At 43.4% G+C, this 23,074-nt stretch overlaps 1 protein-coding gene across 3 annotated transcripts in view; it reads right to left on the bottom strand.

The window, feature by feature from the left end:
* Nucleotides 1–365: 365 nt before the first annotated feature.
* LOC137541570 (corticotropin-releasing factor receptor 1) overlaps nt 366–23,074 on the bottom strand; it is a 366,548-nt gene continuing 343,839 nt past the window's right edge. For all 3 annotated transcript variants that reach the window (XM_068262939.1, XM_068262940.1, XM_068262941.1), the window contains 5 exons: nt 22,380–22,452; nt 16,417–16,502; nt 16,172–16,307; nt 11,818–11,859; nt 366–1,664 (listed from right to left, as the gene is read on the bottom strand). In XM_068262939.1, coding sequence (XP_068119040.1) covers nt 1,524–1,664; nt 11,818–11,859; nt 16,172–16,307; nt 16,417–16,502; nt 22,380–22,452 — 478 coding nt within the window. In that variant the 3' untranslated portion in view covers nt 366–1,523. The remainder of the gene's footprint in view (nt 1,665–11,817; nt 11,860–16,171; nt 16,308–16,416; nt 16,503–22,379; nt 22,453–23,074) is intronic.

Genomic DNA, 23,074 nt, shown 5'->3' with positions numbered 1-23,074 from the left:
ATTGTATGTGTGGTGTGTGGCCACACTTTATTGTATGTGTGGTGTGTGGCCACGCTTTATTGTATGTGTGGTCTGTGGCCACACTTTATTGTATGTGTGGTGTGTGGCCACGCTTTATTGTATGTGTGGTCTGTGGCCACACTTTATTGTATGTGTGGTGTGTGGCCACATTTTATTGTATGTGTGGTGTGTGGCCACACTTCATTGTATGTGTGGTGTGTGGCCACGCTTTATTGTATGTGTGGTGTGTGGCCACACTTAGTCTATATCACACTCAGTTTATAGCATTTATATTTTCTATAACTCCAGAAAATGAAAAACAAGACACAAAATCTATTTATGAATGAAATAACTTTATAGATCATAGAAGCCTGACATAGTCTGTTTGGCCCCCTCCCATATGATACTTGTGTACAAGAAGCAGCTATGAGCCAGCCATATGGCACACCTTAGATAACAAGTTCCATCACAATGTTTATTTGTGTACAGTGACATTATATAAAGACATTTTAGTGCAACACTGTAACGCATATATGTGCAGTAGAAATGCCCATAGCGCCTTGCTATTTGGGTTGCAGATCCGGTCCTCAATTGCACTTCTTTTTTTTCTGACTCAGTCAGGCATGATAAAAGTCCGACATTAGAACATTCACGTATAGAATTTTTTTGTACAAACTCGCAAGTGATTTAGGATTGAGTTAACCCAGCATTCTGATTTGACAGAATTAAAGAGACACAGTTTTCTAGAGGCTTTAAGTAACGGCGCTAAACTCACAGTTGTATTACAACATGTAATCAAGCAAAACAAGTAAGACCAGTGCCACTTGATATTTCATAGTTTATCTTTTTATGTCTCCGTTAGGTTAAACATCTTCAACAATGTGGTGTACTACAACATTGAACTGCCTCTACCATGTTCGCTGGAAGGCCACTTCATAAATTCATTCATTGATTTGGTCCCTGTAATACGCAATCACATGGCACTACGTTGGCTGCTACAGTACTTGTGACCTGATGTAAAGAGCCATCTTGGTTTGCACTGTACTCTGTGCTCATGCTCAGTCTTTGTAGAAAATGATTAGAAGATGGCTCGCCAAGCATCAGGCAACTTTTTTTTTGCAACTGGTCACCCTGGCACTGGTTTCTTTTCACAGATCAGCTAGGCTGCCCGGGTGAACATTCTCAGCAATTGTTTGGTTGCGGCTGGTGATATATCAATACAGTCTATGGATTGTGCTGTGTTCTGTCTATTGGTTTCTTTGCTTGGGTAGTTTACTGACTGTCTTTGTGCTAGTTCCTTCATGCCTAGCAATTGCCAGTATTGCACTGAGGAGAAAAGTCCGGTTACTCCTTCCCATCTCCTTTTTTTTGATTGTCAAGGTACAGTTCAAATGAATACAAGGAATGTGGTCTCTTGGTTACAGTCTAATGACCATGCCAGATGTTGGAGCCTTTGCAGCCTCATGTTTCCGGGGTTGGGAAGCTCTAGAGGAGCAGGCTGGGCCATCCTGTAAGCCTCTGGCTCAGATGGCAGAAGATTGCTTGATGCTGTGGAAGCTGACCCGTGTGGGTGATGTAGGAATAGACATTGCACGGGCAACCCGGGCACGGATGGAGTGCTTGTCCTGCCAGCGATGCCAGCGCTTTCTCACAGCAGAGCGTACCTGGTGGTAGATAGATGGTTAGATAGAAGGCAGACTGAACATATATTCACATGCAAGTGTTTCATGTATCCCTTTTTCTATAAAAGTGGTTTTTGGGTTCATGATAAATGTAAAGGATAAGTACTCTCATCACATAAATATTTTAAATATGTCCATGTCGGCGACCTAATACGTGATCCAACAATAATGCATGTCTGATACTTCTTCAGAGAAAGACGTTTAAAGAGAAACTGTAACCAAGGACTGAACTTCATCCCAATCAGTAGCCGATATCGCCTTTCCCACAAGAAATCTTTACCTTTTCTCAATTGGATCATCAGGGGATGCTGTCTGGCCGATATTGTGGTGAAACTCCTCCCACAGTGTGATGTCAGCACCTAGGTACTGACATCACACTGTGGGAGCCTTGTTGCATTGTTGGATATAACAGTTGTTTACGACTGCCAAAAAAGCAGCATCTCCTTCCACAGACATCACCTGCCAGCAGTAGAGATGTCACCATGTGATTCATTTCAGAATGTAAATCAGGGAGAGGAAAGATTTTACAATGGGCAAATAGTGACTAACTCATTTATAAATAATTATTGTAAAAAGTCATTTTTTCATTTCGTTATTTTCACTGCAGTTCCTCTTTAAGGATTCTGTCTCCCTGCTGTTCAAACACCTTCATAGCAGCCTATTAATTGAGCCATACATCCCAACCTTGAGATAACAATAAGGCTCCCTGCACACTGCAAATCCGTTTTCCGATTCCGTTTCCGATTTCGATTCCGTTTCCGATTTTCCTTGAATACATTCAACAGAAAAACGGATCAAAAAACGCAGCATGCAGTTAAGATTAAAAATCTGAATCGGAATCGGATGTAAAAACAGATTAAAAATCTGAATCTGAATCTGATTTGCTTGCAGTGTGCAAGAGGCCTAAAGGATGCTAAGATAAACCACACCTCCAGCCACACCCCTTTACAACGTGTAGTTATGTATACCAGGAAAAGAAAACATTTTAAGTGAAAGACTTATTATTTTTGGAGGGAAAGGCATATACTTATACAGATATTATCAGTCATGTAAGAGGGACAAATGAGGTGTAAAGAGGTATTTGAGCTAGTATTGCTGCCAACTGTCCATGTTTAGAACGGTCCTTTTGAAACCAAAGTCTCAGATTGCCAAGCTGATGGTGAACCAGAACTCCTAGGATTGTTTAACCACTTGAGGACCGCAGTGTCAAACTCCCCTAAAGATCAGGCCATTTTTCAATAAATAGGCCACTGCAGCTTTAAGGCCTTGCTGCAGGGCCGCACTTGTCAGCACACAAGTGACCCCCCCCCCTTTACTCCCCACCAACATAGCTTTCTGTTGGTGGGGTTTGATCGCTCCACCAATGTTTATCATTTTTTTTGTAAATATTTATTATTTTTTAAATTTGTTTTACATACCCCCCTCCCTCGCTCCCCCCGTCACCAATCACTGTGATCGGCTGTCATAGGTTTCAGCCTATGACAGCGGATCACCCCTGAGCCTAACAGGGGGACAGCCGTGTCACATGGCTGTCCCCAGTAAAGTGCTCTTGGAGCGCAGCGCTGTACGGAGTAAAAAGATGGCGGTTTTGCGGTCTAACAGTCTCCTAGCGGCTGGCGCACGCAATCCCCTGCAAACTCCGCCCCCAGGACTGCACGCCAATTGGCATTAGGCAGTCCTGGGGCTTCTGCCGCGTCCACGCCAACTGGTGTGGAGCGGTCGTATAGTGGTTAGATTAAAGGGCTAAAAATTACCCCAAACCCCTTCTACTTAAAATGCCGTGCAATACAGAAGTTTGCCTTGTTAAAACAGATATTTGTGATTATTCAGGTTGGAGCGAGCATATGATGTCTCCCATAATGCATCACTGCTGAATATGCAAATCTGCATTGCATCAGCAGTCCAATACCTCTTCTTCACCGCTGCCCTTTTCCTTGTCAAACTTCCTCACCCATCTGTGATATGCAGACAGAAAGGATCAGACCTCACTGCAGAAATACTTCCTGTGCACAAAACAGAAACAGGAAGAGCATTCAGGGGGCCAGGAAGGATAGACCTGAACAATGATTAGATCTTAGTTGCAAGTCATATAAGTAAAGCTAACGACCAGGGATGCAGATATGTTACAGCTAGTGCAGAATATACTGTTTATATCAGGAATGCATTATAACACATTACTAATTTCAGAGCAATTGGAGGATGATTTAATACTTTATATTATAGGTGCACTTATCCTTTACATTCCAATAAACAGCAAATGAATGACTTGAACAGAAAAGATTGCCAAAGCATCTGACCTTACTGCCAAGAGCAAACAAGCAAAATAAAAAGCTGGCTGCTTGCATCATTGGCAAGACTAATTACAGAGAAGTGAGTAGAGTTTTTTTTTTTCTACATACATTCAGAATTCATCGAGTAGCATATGTTTTATTTGACCACATGATTGACTTGCAAGTCTTTCATTGGCTGGTTCTGATCACATGATCAGGATTCCCTTCTGTTTCCTACGTTAGCTAAAACAAAAGGCAAAAGTGAGACACAATGTAAATGTTAAAAGGAACCCGAGGGGAAAAGGGATAAAGAGGCTTCCATATTTATTTCCATTTAAACAATACCAGTTGCCTTGCAGTCCTGCTGATCTTTCCGGTCAGTAGGTTCTAAATTGCACACCTGGAAAAAGCATGCAGCTAATCTTGTCAGTTTTGTTATAGACTTCTTATCTGTTCTGGGTCTATGGCTAAAAGTATTAGAAGCAGAGAATCGTCAGGACTGCCAGGCAAGGTGCAATATTTAAAAGGAAATAAACATGTTAGCCTTCATATCCATCTCACTTCAAGTTCCCTTTAATTACAATGTAAAAGACACCATTAGTGGACAGTGTTGCTTTTTCTAATTAACTTTTAAAGCCCTAGTTCAAGTTTCATTTTTTTTTGTTCTGGTGCGTAGTAAATTTGCATTAAACATTTGCACTGCATTTTGTGGGTATTTAGGAAGTACCTGTCAGGCTGCATCCTACAGCTTCTTATTGCCAGTAGAGTGGGAGTAACTTTTTCAGCATAAAGTAGATCACATCACCCAAGTATGCCCAATAGGAACAGGAAATTTGGCCGCCCAAAGCTACAAGGCCGCCGGGTTCCATTGCATAGCCCTGTCCCCCATCTACTTGAAATAAAACACATAATGGTGTTTTTTAAGCAGGGGGTGGGGCTATGCAATGGAACCCAGCGACCATGTAGTTCCATGTTAGAAAGCCTATTAAAATCTAGCTCCTTACTATACAGCAATGTAGAATGCCGGAGAAACATATTAATCAGCCTCATGGTGATGCTATTCTTGGTGTATTCTAGCCAATCCCATTTGTAACTAAAGTCAACAAACTTGTCACTGGACGTGAAGTGGTTGTAATGTACAAAAGAGCCCCCACTGCTTGCCTGTACAGTTCATTGGATGGTAGTAAATCTATCAAATTAAACTGTTGTAGAAATAAGTCTATTTTTTAAACTTTGTCCATCTTCTTCACGCTGTACATTAAGTAATGAGATAAACAGAGGAACACCAAGAGCCCCAATAGTGTAGTATGTATTGACAAAGGGGATATGACAAAGAGTAATAGTTGTTATACTCACAAACATGGGTCACCAATAGGCAACCACTGTAAAGGCAGGTGGGGAGATTATCCTGACCCCACTCAGGAATAAGAAGTCGCTCTCTGTAGATAGTAGAAAAGGGTCGCAACCCTCCACCCAGGGTGGATACAATATTATATAGGAGAGAACAGAGGTGCCAAAAGGATAAAAGGGGTTTTAAAGGAGCTTAAAAGCCTAAAATGTTGTAATTAGAGGAGGCAGTGGTGGACTTACCTCCTCTAAGCAGACACAACACGACTGTAAATTCAGTCTATTTATTAACGAACTCCAGATAAAACAAAGCAACGCGTTTCACGGGTCAGCGCCCGCTTCCTCAGGCAATAGAAAAAGGAGTTACAGCATCTAGCAAAACAAACAACACTCGGCGCCTCTGTGTAAGAGGTGCCGAGTGTTGTTTGTTTTGCTAGATGCTGTAACTCCTTTTTCTATTGCCTGAGGAAGCGGGCGCTGACCCGTGAAACGCGTTGCTTTGTTTTATCTGGAGTTCATTAATAAATAGACTGAATGTACAGTCGTGTTGTGTCTGCTTGGAGGAGGTAAGTCCACCACTGCCTCCTCTAATTACCAAATTTTTGGCTTTTAAGCTCCTTTAAAACCCCTTTTATCCTTTTGGCGCTTCTGTTCTCTCCTATATATTAAGTAATGTTCTTTCTACTGCTGTAATCCACTTTAGTTTCTCAGAAGTGCGAAGTAGTGTCACCTCTTCCCAAGAACTTGACCTACATAGCTTGCACAACAGTTCAGAATGAGCCAACGCTTTGGGGTCCTTTTCCACTACCCTGCATTTTGTGATCTGATTCTGACTGCTAACAGATCGCAAAACTCTGTTGCCTTGCCTGGTAGGTGATCCTGAAGAGAACATGCTGTCATGACAGCTGCTCCCCAATAGGTGGTTGGCATATCTATCTTGAATAGAATGCTCCTTGCACTTTTACATAGAGGGCTTGATTCATTAAGCTGCACTGTTAAGCAGTGCACCTTAATGTGAAGGAGCGGCCGCTAATGCATGCCTTACATAGCAGCGCTTGCTGCTATGTAAGGAGCGTGCCTTGCTTAGGAGCATGCCTATCTTAGGAGCGTGCCTTCCTTAGATAGGAGCATGCCTTCCTATATATAGTTACTATGTATAGGAAGGCACACTCCTGTCTATGGAAGGCATGCTCTTATCTAAGGAAGGCACGCTCCTTACATAGCAGCGAGCGCTGCTATGTAAGGCATGCATTTGTTTCACATTAAGGTGACCTGCTTTAGCAGTGCAGCTTATCGTTATCGTTTTTGTGTCTGATTATTAAAATGTCTTTCCTATATTGGCGTTGCCCCTTCTTGTTAGAGGTAAGCCGTTTTATATTTGTTACACCCATGGTTATTTTTTTGGGGCGCCTTCTCCCTCCCAGTGATATCCTATACTTTATTCCAGGTAATGCACTATGTGTGTGCCAACTTTCATTCAAATCCGTTCAGCCATTTTTGCAGGAACGAGTAACTAACAACCAAACAAGCAAACATCTAAACCCATTTCTAATATTATCTGTCATATTCATTTCTTTGTTTTACTTCTTCCCTATGCAAGTGATGTGTGGCACTTTAAAGATTTGTTCCGCCCCCTGCCTCTGATGACGTCCCCACCCGCTCCTCCACTGTCATTGGCCGTTGGGTCCCCGGAAGAAGATGGGACATGGGGATCTCGGCGGCCGAAGAGAGGACGCTGATAACCGGGGGTGGGGGGAGAAGCCGTAGCTGGGGATAGAAGCCTGGGTCGCGCTGCACAGTGCTGATCGCGCGCGGGACCCAGGCAGCCAATAGGAGCGTCTGTTTTGGCCAGCCCGAACTGAGCTCGGGCTTACCGCTCAGTTCGGGATTATCGCCATTGAGGTTAATGAATCCAGAATACGATTCATTCTTGCTGCGACTCCATTTTGTTCTGGCTTGTTTGGTACTGTAGTTTGCCACACAATTCCATGATTTTTGAGAACTGCTGGTAAACTCAGCAGCAATGTACGCAGTGCTTTGGTGCATTCTCCCAAATTTGTTGTTTAATTGAGCTAGATACTGCTGTAATTTCTATGGAAATTCATCTTAGTTGTGCAACAGGTACACTATGTTGTATCTGGAATAATCAGAAAAGAAAAAGTATACTCTCTCCTTTGTTGATGGAGTTAATGATGGAGTTCATTGGACCACAAAGATCTGAGATCAATCTTGCACTACTGTTGCTTTGTTTTAGAAAGTTCTTTATTTCTTATTTTTCCTTGATGCATTTCATTATTTGATCACAATTGTTAAATATTATACCATTGGCATTGTTCTGCTCAACATTTTTTTTTTTTTTTTTTGATTGCCTCAGGATTTCTGTGTCCTAAACACCTGTACCAAGTGTGAATGCAGCTTGGATGCTTTTCTTGCTGCAGAAGCCTTTTCACTGCAGTTTAACCAATATAGGTGGTCTGTGACTTCACCCTTTGCAAGCAGTAAATCCTCTCTTGTGATAACACAACCATCACGTTAAAAGTGTCATTATTTCCTTGCTTGATTAGCTTATTTACTGACAGAAGATTTTTTCCAAATCTGGAACACTAGTACATTCATCACTGGCATTTTTCTGGTGGTCTTATGCGAGGTGGGGCAATAAAGAAACCTAACCCAAAAAGAAACCCCTCTCCTGTCAGTCATGCGACTTGTAGGCCCTGAATCATTACACCATGCTTGTATGGACAATACTTTCTTAGATGCAAATGCATATTTAGTTTCTGAAATGACATCTTTGTCTTGCTTTACATTCTTAATGACTCTCTTAGGTAGCACACACCAAGAATAACAGCAACTTTATTTTCAACTTTCTTTTACAAAGATACTAAGATTCGAACCGGGGACCCATCGCTGCAAGGCGAGAGCGCTAACCACAACGCCACCGTGCTGCCCACTACTTTAAAACTGCCACCCTGTGGTTATAGCTAGTAATGCTGGTATACACATAATAGACTGTTGTTGTTAAATTCACATTCCTTCGGGAGGTTTTTGAGAGGAACAGAGCTAGCAGGGCAGGTAAATTTAACTTTTAAATCACTATAACAGCAAAATATGAAAGTATCATTTCAAACTGTATAGCCTCTTTAAAATGTAGTAGTATTATTTTTTTTTTATCTCATTGCTGTCTGTGAGAGTTTTGTATGCCCAGCAGCTGCACACAAATTTGATCTTTCTGTTAATTTTATTTTGTTTTCTGTTTTGTCAATTGCACCCTTCAACCTGCGTGAAGGTATCTTGAGATTATACCTACTTCCCAAACAATCATCCAGTGATACCCTGGGGTGTGTAGTATAAACAAACAAAAGGAGGTAGATACCATTGGTGTGAAAACACTAGTGACAAGATGCTAAAACTACCGTCTTTCCTTGAATATAAGACACTGTCTTAGATTCTTTTTTGGGAGGAAATATGTGCTAGGGCTTATTTTCGGGGAAGGGGGGAGGGGCTAGACGCTTTGTGTATGGGGAGGCTCTTACCACATCTCCCTGGTGGCTGCGTCCCCCTCCATTCCAAGTAATTTCTCCGGTGGTGGCGGCGGCGACATGGTATTCAAGCTATGAGGGCGCCCTTTGACCCTCACGCTGCACGCAGTACGCTTTGCGCTTGCGCTCCCTTCCTGTCATAATCGTGCGCCTGGCTGATGCGTCCCAGGCGCACATTGATTATTACATGAGGGAAGCGTCAGCGCAGAGCCGGCAAAGCGTACTGCGTGCAGCGTGAGGGTCAAAGGGCGCCCTCATAGCTTGAATACCATGTCGCCGCCACCACCACCGGAGAAATTACTTGGAACGGAGGGGAACGCAGCCAAAAGGGAGGTGCGGTAAGAGCCCACACACCTCCCCATACACACAGCCCCCCCCCCCAGCTAGGCCTTATTTTCGGAGTAGGTCTTATATTTCAAGCATGCTTGAAATATAAGGGAGGCCTTATTTTCGGGGTAGGTTTTATTTTAGGGGAAAGACGGTATGTACCCTGTAGATTATCTATAATCACAATTGGTAAGTGTTCTTACATTATATTCACCTCTGCTTTTCATCTAGGTAAAGTGGGATGCTGAGGGACTTGTTACAACCCCCCACCCCTTATTTTTTCCTTCTGCTTACAATGGCTTTCCTTTAATCGTTATCTTTTTGGGACTGGGCTGTTTCTGTAAAATTAGGCTCCAATCTCTCGAAGAACAGCCTTTGGCTTAAATATAGCTCACATCTAATAAACCAGCAGAAAAAAAGACAATGTATATGTAACGGCCAGAACCCGAAGTCTGGCCACTTCGGGATCTGGCCGACCAAAATGTGACGTGGCCGTGCTCTGCGGCCAATGCAGAGCCGGCGCTACCATAGAGGCAAAAGGGACAAATGCCCCGGGGCCTCTGACCTCTGCTGGGCCCCCCAGGTGGTCTTTCAGACTGTTCCCATATGCCTGCATGTTCAGCTCAGCTGCAGTGGCAGGCAGACCCACACTGGCCAGGGGGGAAGGGGGGCAATCACCCCCCAGGCCGCCTTTCATTCAGTGATTTAGGGCTGGTCTGGTGTCTGGTGTATTCAGGTTTGTTGTTGTAAGGCAATGTGAAACACTAGGCTAGCTGATAAAAGTGCAATTAGAGGGCAAGCAAGCTGGTAAATATACACAGCATGATGCAGAGCTTGCCTGGAGGGTCATGGGCAAACATCTGTCTAGTCTCTCCCCATTGTTATAATGACTGCATGTGTGGATAAGGTGTTATACAAGTTGAAAAGTTTTTGACAGTCCCTAGACTCCAGGATGGCTGCTTTCTGGGGGACAGGGACAGGAATCCTATTAAAGGCAAGTAGCCTCTGTGTGATGTGGGACTGCAATACAGATAAGCTCTCTGCTCCATCTCAGGCTATTCTCAATTTCTCTCCACTCCTCCTCTCTCTGGGCTAGTACACGCCAAAATCGCAATAGCAATGGCTAGCAATTTGTGAGTGCGATTTTATGAAATGATTTTCAGAGCGATTTTTGAATGAATCGCTCAAAAAAATGCTACATGCAGTGTGTTTGTGATTTTGAAAAAATCACAACGCTGCTGTGAGAACACCCTCATAAGGTAACATTAGCCAAGTGCTTTTGAAATCACTGTTGATTTGAAAAACGCTAAAAAGCACTCTTGGTTGGCACCTGCCCTCCCTCATTCATCTTTGTTTCCCTCTTCCCCTAGTGCTGACTGTGTGTTCTTGTCATACAGGAAAGTTAAATAAAAGTGCAATCCTGGTGATTTTTTTTAAAATGTCTGAATATTTGACTGAATAGCTTGTTGGAACATGACATACTTAGCTTTGTGGGACATTCTTGGGCGACACTCTTATTTTCTTTACTGATTGACTCTGCTGGTATGTCTCTGTTCTGGTCCAAAGGGGGTGTCCACCAACACATCTCTGCAGAGGGGCCTGATGTAGTTATACCCCTACCCATCTGCCTTGTAATAACTCACCTGTCCCTGCAGCAGCTCCATCCTGTACTCCCTTCTTCAGCCACGCTGCCTGTCTCTATGACCCTGTGCATGTTATTTACATGCAAAATGTGTCGGATGGAGGAGACACGGGCAGCAGGGCTGAAGGCAAAGCACAGGATGGAGCAGATGATACAGGTGAGTTATTACAAGCTGCTGAGCTACACAATGTGTGGGGGCCATGGGAGAAGTCTATGCGAGACCACAAGGGGCAGCAGTCGGTTTGGGGGCTGACTTCGCTTGGGGGGGGGGGGATGTAATGGGCCCCAGGTTACTTTTACCCCAGGGCCCCTGTGTGGCTTAACCCGGCCCTGGGCTGAAATGAAATGATTCCCATATGTTTCATGTATTTTCTGGCCGTCTCGCTGCAGCCAAATGTATCAAAAGTGAGTTAATTTAATTAAATTAAGCCGGCGGCAATGTAACAGAATACGCCGCTGGCTTTGGCTCTGCCTCCTCTCCTCCCCCTGCCTCTCTCCTATAGAACACCGGCAGCAGTGTCCCCGAGAGTCGTTCGTCGCGGCAGGGAATCCTGCCATTCTTGCAATGTCTGCAGCCTCCCCGCTCTGCTTGTTTATTGCGACAAACGACTCTCGGGGACACGCGTGTCCCCCGGCTGCCAGTGTTCTATAGGAGAGAGGCAGGGGGAGGAGAGAGAGCTGAAGCCGGCGGCGTATTCTGTTACATTGCCGCCGGCTTAATATAATTCAATTAACTCACGTTTGATACATTTGGCCGCAACGAGACGGCCAGAAAATACATGAAACTTACAGGAATCATTTAATTCCTATATTGGCCGCAAGGGCACGGCCACGGCGCGTTTTGGCCGGCCAGATCCCGAAGTGGCCAGACTTCAGGTTCTGACCGTAACAAATACAACAATTCTATAGAAGAAAACTATGCACAGAGTTATTTTTACTTTCCCACTGAAACACGTAAAATATATTCTGTGGTCTTAAAAATATACCATTGCATAACCTTACTGACCTACCTCACTGTTTAGGAAGCAGTAGAAGACTGAAACAAAAAATCCCTGAGGAAATAAAAAGATGAAATTAGCAATGAAGTTCTAATCCAATAATATCTGCAATACTTAATTGTATCTGCTGTCATACTTGCTTTCCCTGCTCCATTTGTTTTTGTTTTTTGTATTTTTTTGCTACAATTAGTTACATGATGTATATCACCACGTGAGTTAAAAGATTGCTGCATGTTTACGTAGAGTAGACAATTCCTTTACACATTGTAAAAGCAGCTTTATATTATGTGTGTTTTCATTCACATTTATGTATGTCAATTAATACAGAATTTGCAAGAATTTAGTGGAGGGAGGGAGATGGGGGTAAAGAGGGTGGATAGGTAGGGGGAGAGGAAGGGAGGGAAGTAGAGGGAAGGGGGTGTTAAGAGAGGAGGAGGGGTAGGTAGGGAGAAGGGGAAATGATGTAGGGGGAGGGAGGGAGGAAAGAAGGGATGGGAAGTAGGGAGGAGGAAGAGAGAGAAGGAGGTGGGGAGTGAGGGAGTTGGGGAGGGTAGCAGGGAGGTGGGAATTGAGGGGGTATAGAAGAGGGTGGGAAGAGGTGGGCATAGAGGAGGGAGGGGGGAGGTAAGGAGGGGGGAGATAAAGGAGGTGGGAAGGGAAGGAGGTAAGGATGAGGGAAGGGAGCAGGGGGATGGAGGTGAAGAGGAGAAAGGAGGTGAGGAAGAGGGGGAGGGTGAGGGGGGAGTTGGTGAGGGAGGGAGGAAGGTGGGAGGGAGGAGAAAATGGGGCAGCGGAATAAAGGGATGGGAAGTAGTGAGGAGGAAGAGAGGGAAAGAGGTGGGGAGTGAGGGAGTTGGAGAGGTAGGGTAGCAGGGAGGTGGGGTGGAAAAGAGGTTGGGTGGAGAGGGAGAAGGGAAGGGGAAGGGAGAGCAGAGGGGAGGGAAATTAGAGGGAAGGTGGGGAGAGGAGGGAATTGAGAGGGAAGATGGGGAGAGGAGAAGGGGTGGTGTGGGGAGGGAGGTGAGAAAAAGAAGGGAGGAAGTGGGGGAGGGAAAAGGATAGAGGGGAGGGGTATAGGAAAGGGGGTTAGAGGGAAGGGAGAGAGAGAAGGTAAGAGAAGGAAGGAAAGAGGGGGGAGGGGGGGAAGGGAGAGAGGGACATCAATGTCCTTTCTACGCTAGAGGAAAGAAGCAGGACAGGCTGCTGATTTAGTGTTAAAAATTACATGTTGCATGAATCAGTAAAGCACATGTCATCATTACCAGATTATGAAGTAAAGTGCATACAGGTTTTTCAAAAAATGTTATTACATTCCAGAGTTTTCAAATATTACTTCTTTTTCTCTTCTTCATCTGTATTACAAGTTTGTTTTGTTTTTTATTTTGAAGTGTACTGCCCTGTCCACCTTGCTCATCATTTCCACAAGACAAACTGAGCCCAAGCCCCAGTGGGAAATTATAATTCAAATTTCCTGACAGTGCCTATTTGACTTTGCCACAAAGCATTAGCATTAGACATATGAAATGTAACTCTCTTGTTTGCCTTTCGGAATTGACTGGTATAGGCAGGATGATATCCTGGAAACAATACTAGAGAACAAAAATGAAAAACACATTGGGGGCACGGGCATGGATTGCAATGCTGGCATTTCATACAATTCTAAAATATTTGGTACTTGCTGTCTACCAAATGTGACTGCCCCGTTTAAAAGATATTGACTCCCCTTTGGAAATCGACATATTGTTTGCACAATGCCTCGTGGTAGTGCGATGCAGCGAGTTAGGTGGTGCTGAATGAGGGCTGTCACTGCACCTGGCTCGGGTCCTGCTGTGCAATTTCCACCATCCAATTGGATATAGAGTTAGAATAAAAAGATTTCCAAGCTCACAGGCCAGCAACTGGGCAAGGGGACATTGATTCCAGTAAAGTGGGGAATATCACTACAAGGAGTGGACATCCCTCATTCAACACTCGTAAGTCAGAACTGATGCATCACACAGACATGGGGCATAAAGCAAATGAAAGCCAACACTCAACTTTCCAATGATATGAGATTTACAAAGGAGAGGAAACTTTTTTTTTAACCCTTAGGCCTGGAACCCACTACAAGTCACAAATCGTTGTTGCAATCGCTATCGTTTTGAAAGAGCATTTTGCAAGCGATTTCATGAGCGTTTTCTGGTGATTTTGGTAGCAGTTTTAAAAAGTGTACGCTTTTTGCTAACGATTTTTATTCTGATTGGTCCTTTCAAATAATTATAATTTTTTTAAAAATATTTTGCAGTCATTTAAAATCACAAACAAATCACTATGTATAGAGATTTATGAGTGATTTGCCAGCGCTTATATACTTTACATTGAAGAGCAAATGCGACCAAAATGCTGCATGGCCTGCAATTGCGATTTTGCTCGTTGCAATTGCTTCTGTGGAATTTGTCCCATCCATTTACATTAGCTGAGCTTTAAGGCAACTCGCTAGCAATTTAAAGTTAAAAAAATAAAAAACGCTCTAGTGGGTTCCAGCCCTAAGACTGCTGCCGACATCTGAGTGTTTTTGCATCCATATGCCACAGACATATAAAAGCTATTTAATACAAAACTACTTCCACCTGCAGCAGACATCTATTGGCATTTTTGTGTCATGGACGTCCAAAGGGTGTTTGGTACAAATTTTAGGCTCAGTACCAACTTTCTATTGAATGCATGAATTGTATGTGTAGTACGAACAATGAATAAAACATTATTAGCTAAGAAATTTTCAGTTACCGTATATACTCGCATACAAGCCGAATTTTTGACCCCCAAAAAGGGGGCCAAAAGTTGGGGGGTCGGCTTGTATGCGAGTTTTGGGTGGTGGTCCGCCCCCTCTCCGCCCACCCGCTCCCTCCGTGGCCGCCGCTGCTATTACCTGTTCAGCCGGCGGACGATTCCTCTAATCCGGGTGCCCCTCTCGCTCTCCATCATGCGTATAAGTGTATCACAGCAGCGCTCCCGGCGCTGCTGCGGCGATGTGTATCGCCGTTACCAGGGGAACCGCTCTCTCCTGCCTCGTCACAGCAGCAGCGCCGGGCGCGCTGCTTTGATACACTTATACGCATGATGGAGAGCAGAGTGAGAGGAAGCGGCCGCCGGCTGAACAGGTAATAGCAGCGGCGGCCGCGGGGGGGGGGATCACTATACTGGCACCTGGGCACTATACTGGGCACTTTACTGGCTATACTGGGCACTATACTAGCTATACTGGGCACTTTACTAGCTTTACTGAGGCACTACCTACCCATACTGGGCACTATACTAGCTATACTGGGACACACTGGGGGGATCACGCGGCCTGCACTAATCCAGCATTTCCTACCCCTGGCTTATATGGGGGTCAATCATTTTTGCCTGGTTTTTTAGGTAAAAGTTGGAGGGTCGGCTTATATGTGACTCGGCTTATATGCGGGTATATAGCTTTTAAAAAAAACAAAACATTGCATCATACTGTCACAGCTGCACTTTTAAAACTAGGACTGTGGAGTTGGTACAAAAATCCTCCAACTCCTCAGTTTAGGATTCCACCGAGTCCTCGACTCCGACTCCTCTAATTTTCATATTACAATCTTGTTGATTGAAAGTATGTAACATACAAGTCATCTCATCACTGGGAGCAACTCACAACAGGGAGAAAAGGTCTTATTTCATGGCCACATTAAACATTACACACACATCGGAAAACAGAACTTGACACTTACCTGGGGCTTCTTTTGGCCCGCTGCAGCTGTCCTGTCCTCAGCTGTCCTCCTATGATCCTCCATTCCCTGCCGCCGGTCCTGGTCCAATTATTCAATAGTGCTTGCTCCCGCTCGCACCTCTGTGTCATGCGCAGTAAGCTCCCGGAGACGCATGCGGGAGCGAGCACACGTGCAGCCGAATCAGACGGATAATTGAACCAGTAACCATCGGTGGGGAACGGTGAGGACAGCACGAGACATGACAGCTGCTGGGGGCCAATAGAATCCCCAGGTAAGTGTTAGTTTTTGATTTTTTAAAGATCCACAGAACCCCTTTAAAAGACAAATACTAACAAATAAATTGGGTTTGTTAAATTATCAAGGCGTGAGAGAGAAAATGGTTACTGGCACTGAACTCCGTCACTTTTGTAGGGCTGACTCATTAAGGCTTTCAGCTGGAGAAAAAGCCGTCGATTTCAGTACACAGGGCAAATGCTGCTTCAAGCAGGTAAAACGTCAAAGAATGAGCAGCTCCAGGCTGCAGAAAATAAGACTTTTACAAATACCTGTTTGTGACAGATTTACTTTAGCAAGTAGTACAAGTCAGACAAAATGTACATACAGCTTTCATTAGGCAGTAATCCCTGTCCTACCTGGAAGGACTGCAAGAATGAATTGAAGTAGATGAAGACAATTCTGGAGATTTCATCTTCTCCCGGAGTGACAAAGAAAAGCATATAAGTGATGCCCAGAAGAGGCAGGAGAACAAGGGTAGCCTTTACTGCTTTTCTAAAAGGAAACAGAAAAATGGAATCAAAACAACCACACCGGAGGATAATGGGGATGTAAGTGAGGCGGGAGAGAAGAAAGATATAGGGCATTAAAAGGGCTTATTTACCTGTATTGGATGGTCTCTGATGTGGTGGAGGCCCGGAGCTTAGTCATCAGAATCCGTACAATGTTAAACAAAAATATAAAGTTTATCTAAAAGGGAAAGAAAAATCTTTGATGTGACACATTGCACCCATTGGGTTCAATTCACTAAGGGCTGTTCGTTAAAAAAATGAGGTCTGTAAACTATCGTGTTCAGTATTTTAGACTTTTTTATTTTATTTTCAAATTCGCTAAGATTTCCACAGAATCTGTAATAGTTTGATAATATACAAAAAATGTTTCTTCAGTTCACTAAGTCCTGCTTTGTAATGTAGAAGTCTCACCAGTGAAGTAGGTCTCTGCAGCGAGCTGATTCTTCTCCTACAGCTAGTCTGCATCAGCTGCTCCTGTGACCGCTTACTAGAGAATAAAAGGCTCCATGCATTTAGATGTGCCTGCATGTCACTAGAGGGCTCTCTTCTGTGTATATAGATCTGTACATCTAAAAGGATACAGAAAAGACTCCTAGAACGTCTATTTCTCCTGCTATGTGTGTTTTCTTTCTTCTCATGTCCCGCCCGGCAGTATATCGGATCAAATGGGGTGAGTAGCAAGACGGGGAGTCTCTTCCTACTGGGTGACGGCTACATCTGCACCACATGCTGATCGCTAGTTACCAACAGGTCAAATCTGGTCTTATATACAAAACACTGTTACTTGTTTTACCGAATGCACTAACCTTAGTGAATTGTCATTTATTGAGATACTGCACAACTCTGTAATATATCTCACTAATCAATGACAGGCACAGGATTACCGCTCTGAGCTACGGATTTCCGCTCCGAGCCTGACTCGGGACTACCTGTAAAGAGGTTAACCATTTTAGCCTTTAGGATGTGAATGTCACGTCCAAAAGGCTGTTGCTGTGCTGCTGCGTGCTGTTTTATGCTCCTGCACATGATTGCATGTGCGCCCACTCGCACTACATCTACATACATTTGTTTTATGAAATAAATACACATTATTACATTTAAAATTAACGGTTTACCTCCCACACCAAAAACTACCCAAATAAAAATGTTAATGGAATAAAAATTACAATAAAAAAACAAACAAACATAAATAGTTACCTAAGGGTGTGAAGTTTTTTATTATGCATGTAAAGAGGGTATATTACGAATATTTTTTTAAAATTATAAGCTTATAAATAGCGATGGTCCCAAAATTGAAAAAATTTATCTTTATTTCCAAATAAAATATTGGTGTCATACATTGCGATAGGGACATAATTTAAATTGTGTAATAACTGGGACAAATGGGCAAATAAAATACATAGCTTTTAATTATGGTAGCATGTATTATTTTAAAGCTATAATGGCCGAAAACTGATAAATAATGATTTTTTTTTCAATTTTTTTTAATATTCCTGTTTAAAATGCATTTATAAAAAAATAATTCTTAGCAAAATGTATCACCCAAAGAAAGCCTAATTGGTGGCGGAAAAAACAAGATATAGATCAATTCATTGTGATAATTAGTGATAAAGTTATTGGCGAATGAATGGGAGGTGAAAATTGCTAGGATGCATAAGGTGAAAAACGACTGAAGACTGAAGTGGTTAATAAGCTCTCAAATAGGAAGTAGAAGGGCCGAAGTGCAAAAAAACCTATACTTTGGGTTCTGTAACCTCCTCCTACAGGATGCCCAGGCCCATTCTAATCAAATAATTAGGATCACTGCATCTTCTATTGCTTTGTAATCTGTTTAAAGAGACTCTGAAGTCTCTTAAAAATCCTTTTTTTTAATCACAAAATATTGTTTAACATGTTAGCCCCAACTAAACAGCTGCATGTCAGCCCGGATCGCTGCCTCTCCCCTGCCCCTCTCAGTCTTCCTTCACAGAGAGGGGCGGGGGAGAGGCGTAGTTCCGCCACTGATAGACAGGCATGAAGGCAGAGCTGCGGCTCATAGCTCTGCCTTCAACAGCAGCAAAATCCCGGACCAAGAAAGTCGTGGATTTTGCAGGGGAGAGGGAGGGCGAGTTTGGGGGGATTTAGATAGTGTATAGTGGCGGGGATGCTGCTGTTTAGTTAGGGCTAATATGTTAAACAATATTTTGTGATAAAAAAGGATTTTTAAGAGACTTCAGTGTCTCTTTACCACTACTATATGAATTACTAGCTGATTGCCCGGCGTTGCCCGTGTATGTATTTGGCTGGTGTTGGCTCCGTCTACTTTTTCTAACCCTAACACACAATTACTCACTGACCAAGTCTGTGAGCTTTGCGGTCTTTGGTATCAATAATCTGCATTGAAATGAAACAAATCTGATTGGCTGTTTGTGGCTCCACCCCTCTCCAGCATTTGAACACCAGTCACCCAATGACCAACTGTAGAAGGTTTGAGGCATCTGCTATTAACAGTGTAAAAATGGCAGCAATTTAAATATTCTACATGAAAATCAACAGGTGAATTTTGATTGGCTATTATAGGCTCCACCCACTTCCCTGAATATTAATCTCAGTTACTCAGTGACCATCTGGGCAAAGATTGGGAACCCTGAAATAAACAGTGTAAGAAGGGCTGCAGTTTACACTTTCCCAGTGAAATCTGTTTTTGGCTCCGCCCACTTTTTGTAACCTGAACACAAAGTCACTACTCAATGCCCAAGTTTGTGAGTTTTGGGGTCCTTGGCATCAATAATTTGTATTTTCCCATGAAATGAAACAAATCTGATTCACTGTTTGTGGCTCTGTCCCCTTTTCTGCATTTGAACCTCAGTGACCCAATGACCGACTGTACCAGGTTTGAGGCTTGTGCCATTAACAGTTCAAGAATGGCAGCAATTTTAATATTCTCCTTGAAACGTGACATGTGATTTTTGATTGGCATTTAGGCTCCACCCACATTTATGAATATTAATCCCAGTCACCCAGTAACCCAGTAACCAGCTATGCTAAGTTTGAGAACCCTGCCATTAACAGTGAAGAAGGGCTGCAGTTTACAATTTCCCAGAAAAATCTGTTTTTAACTCCACCCACTTTTTGTAACCTTGCCACACAGTCACTACTCAATGACCAAGTTTGTGAGCTTTTGGGTTCCTGGCATCAAAATTGTGCTAATGGAAGCAATTTATCCAGCAAAGAAATCTGGCTGTTTTTGGCTCCGCCCCTTTACTGAATTTGAACCCCAAACAGTTAACGACCGACTATAGCAGGTTTGAGGCCTCTGCTACTAACAGTGTGAGAATGGCTGCAGTTTCAATAATACCCTTGAAAATCAATAGGTGAATTTTGATTGGCTCTTGTAGGCGCCACCTACTTTTCCGAATATTAATCCTAGTCACCCAGTGACCAACTGTGTGAAGTTTGAGAACCCTGCCATTAACAGTGTAAGAAAAGCTGCAGTAGGAGAACAGAGGCGCCAGCAGAATAAAAGTGGATACAATTTTTAAAATTTGCTAGGAGGAAGTGGTGGACTTACCTCCATAAAGCAGACACGAAAGACTGTCTGAAAAGTAGCAATCACATTTATTATATAGTACGCCAAAAGTGCAACGCGTTTCGCAGGCCGAGCCCGCTTCATCAGGCAATAAACGTGGGGACAAAACAGAATTCCAGCAATAGCAGGTGTAGCGCCTCAGTGAGAAAAGCTGCAGTTTACATTTCCCCATGTAAAAAGTTAGTTGTTTTTGGCTCCGCCCACTATCTCTAATCTTGACATACAGTCACTTAATGACCAAGTTTATGAGCTTTGGGGTGTTTGGCATCAATAAGTAGCATTTTACCATTGAAATTAAACAAATCTGATTGGCTGTTTTTGGCCCGCTCCCTTCAGAATTTAAACCCCAGTCTCCCAGTGACTGACTGTAGCAGATGTTAGGCCTCTGCCATTAAGAGTGCATGAATGGCAGAAATGTAAATATTCCCCTTGAAAATCAAAAGGTGAATTTTGATTGACTGCTAAGGGCTCCACCCACTTTTCTGAATATTAATCCCAGTCACCCAGTGGCCAACTGTGTCACGTTTGAGAACCCTGCCAATAACAGAATGACTGAAATCAATCTAACAAATCTGATTGGCTGTTTGTGGCTCCACCCCTTTAGTGAATTTGGACCCCAGTCACCCAATGACTGACTGTATCAGGTTTGAGGCCTCTGCCACTAACAGTGTAAGAATGGTAGCAATGTGAATATTCCCCTTGAAAATCAATAGGTACATTTTGATTGGCTGTTGTAGGCTCCACCCACATTTTTGAATATTCATCCCAGTCACCCAGTGGCCAATTGTGTAAAGTTTGGGAACCCTGCGATGTAAAAAATGAAGTTGTTGGCACCGCCCACTTTTTCTAACCTTGACATACAGTCACTCAATTATCAAGTTTATCAGCTTTGGGGTCCTTGGTATCAATACTTTGTATATTCCCATTGAAAAATAAACAAATCTGGCTGTTTGTGGCTCCGCCCCCTTCCTGAATTTGGACCCTAGTCACCCAGTGACCAACTGTACCAGGTTTGAGGCATCTGCTTTTACCAGTATAAGAGAATGGTAGCAGATTAAATATTCCCTTTGAAAATCAAAAGGTGAATTTTTATTGGCTGTTGTTGGCTCCACCCACCTTCCAAAATCTTAATCTCAGTCACCCAATGACCAACTGTACAAAGTTTGAGAACTCTGCCATTAACGGTGTAAGAATGGCTGCAGTTTATATTTTCCCAGTAAAAGTTGTTTTGGCTTCGCCCACTTTTTGTAACCTTGACACACAGTCACTCAATGACCAAGTTTGTGAGCTGTCAGGTTCCTGGCATCAAAAATGTGTGAATGGAAGCAGTTTATCCACCAAGGAAATCTGATTGGCTGTATGTAGCTCCGCCCCTTTAGTGAATTTGGACCCCAGTCACCCAATGACCGACTGTAGCAAGTTTGAAGCCTCTGCCAATAAAAGTGTAAGAATAGCAGCAGTTTAAATATTCCCCTTGAAAATCAACAGGTGACTTTTGATTGGCTGTTGTAGGCTCCACCCATTTTCTTGAATTTTAATCACATTCACCCAGTGACCAAGTGTGCCAAGTTTGAGAACCCTGCGATGAACAGTCTAAGAATAGCTGCAGTTTACATTTTCCCATTTAAAATGAACGGCTGAAATTTGATTGGCTGTTTTATGCTCCGCCCACTTTTCCTGGATTTGTAACCTCGGTCACCAAGTGACCAACTGTGCCATGTGTGACTCTGGCTTGATTACTGTGAGAATGGCAGCCTTTAACATTTTTTCCATTGACTTGAATGGGTGGAATCTGATTTGCTGTTTGTAGCTCCGCCCAGGTGTGCAGGGGGCCCGCGAGACCCCCAGAACATATCATCCCAGGTAGTAAGGGATCTGTATACCAAGTTTCGTACAAATCGGTCAAGCCGTTTTCGCGTGATCGTGGCACACACACACACACACACACACACACACACACACACACACACACACACACACACACACACACGATTATATATATATAGATTAAAGAGGCCTGTGCATGAACATTACTATTTTACTGAGCACCACAAACTGAAGGACACACAGTGACACACGTGTGGATAGTGCAATACACCCTGCAAAGGGCTAAAGAATTTGCTTTCACTGCACAAAAATGATAAAATAATGGCAAATCTGTTATATACTCAGCTGCAACAACAGTTCTCTGTTTTATTTAATAGATTTCTGTGGGGGCCTCCTGATAAAAAAAACAACAGTTTCTAATGGCCTTTTCAGAGCAGAGGCATGTTAAGGTTTACTCATGCAAAACGGCCAACAGCTGTTACTGTACATGGATATAATCATTTTATGGCTCGTGATCTTTAGGCAATTAGTGCATTGCTGCACCTGACAGGCCAGAACAAAGGCTAGTGTAATCCTTTTTGTGCCTCAATGAAGCAATCTATATGACCAAAATGCTGTCCATGCTAGCCCTGCACTTGAGACAATAGCCTGCATACTCACCAGCAATACCAGGATGACAGGGCCTTGATAGATAAAATCTGTGTACACTCCGGCCTTCTTACCGAACCAGCACCTGGAACAGAGTAAAAGGCTTAGGACATTCTGTAATTGACATCTCTGTCCCCATTCATGTGCTATTTTATAAGATCATACTTGCAGCAAAAACTCATAGTTTAACCATATCAGTCTCACACCTAAACTATGCCAAAATGTCTCATTTTCAAAGAGAGTCTGAAGCCAAAATACATACTTCTTTTTAGCTGCTATTTATCTTTAGCAATATGAGTAGAGCTGAAACGCTGCATTCGCGAGGCAGAACAAGGTTTTATTACCTCCCAAATGCCTGGGGCAAAACTCGGGGAGCGCTACCTGGTAGAGGCAGAGCTTTGTGCTCTGCATCTACTGGAGTCAATCTCCGCCATTCACCACCTCTCCCCACCCCTCTCAGTCTTCTTTCACTGAGAGGGGCGGGGAGAGGCGGAGATCCGCATGGAGATTCACTCCAGTAGAGGCAGAGCTACAGCGCAAAGCTCTGCCACCCCGGGCAGCAAAATCCACGACCTGGAAAGTCGTGGAATTTTGCACCGGGATTTGGGGGGTATAAAAACCTTGTTCTGCCGCAGGAATGCAGCGTTTCAGCTCTACTCATATTGCTTAACATAAATAGAAGGTAAAAAAAAGAATTTCTAATGGCT

This window comes from Hyperolius riggenbachi, chromosome 12, assembly GCF_040937935.1.
Source record: "Hyperolius riggenbachi isolate aHypRig1 chromosome 12, aHypRig1.pri, whole genome shotgun sequence".
Classification (NCBI taxonomy): Eukaryota; Metazoa; Chordata; class Amphibia; order Anura; family Hyperoliidae; genus Hyperolius; species Hyperolius riggenbachi.
This window is presented reverse-complemented; position numbering and strand designations above follow the sequence as displayed.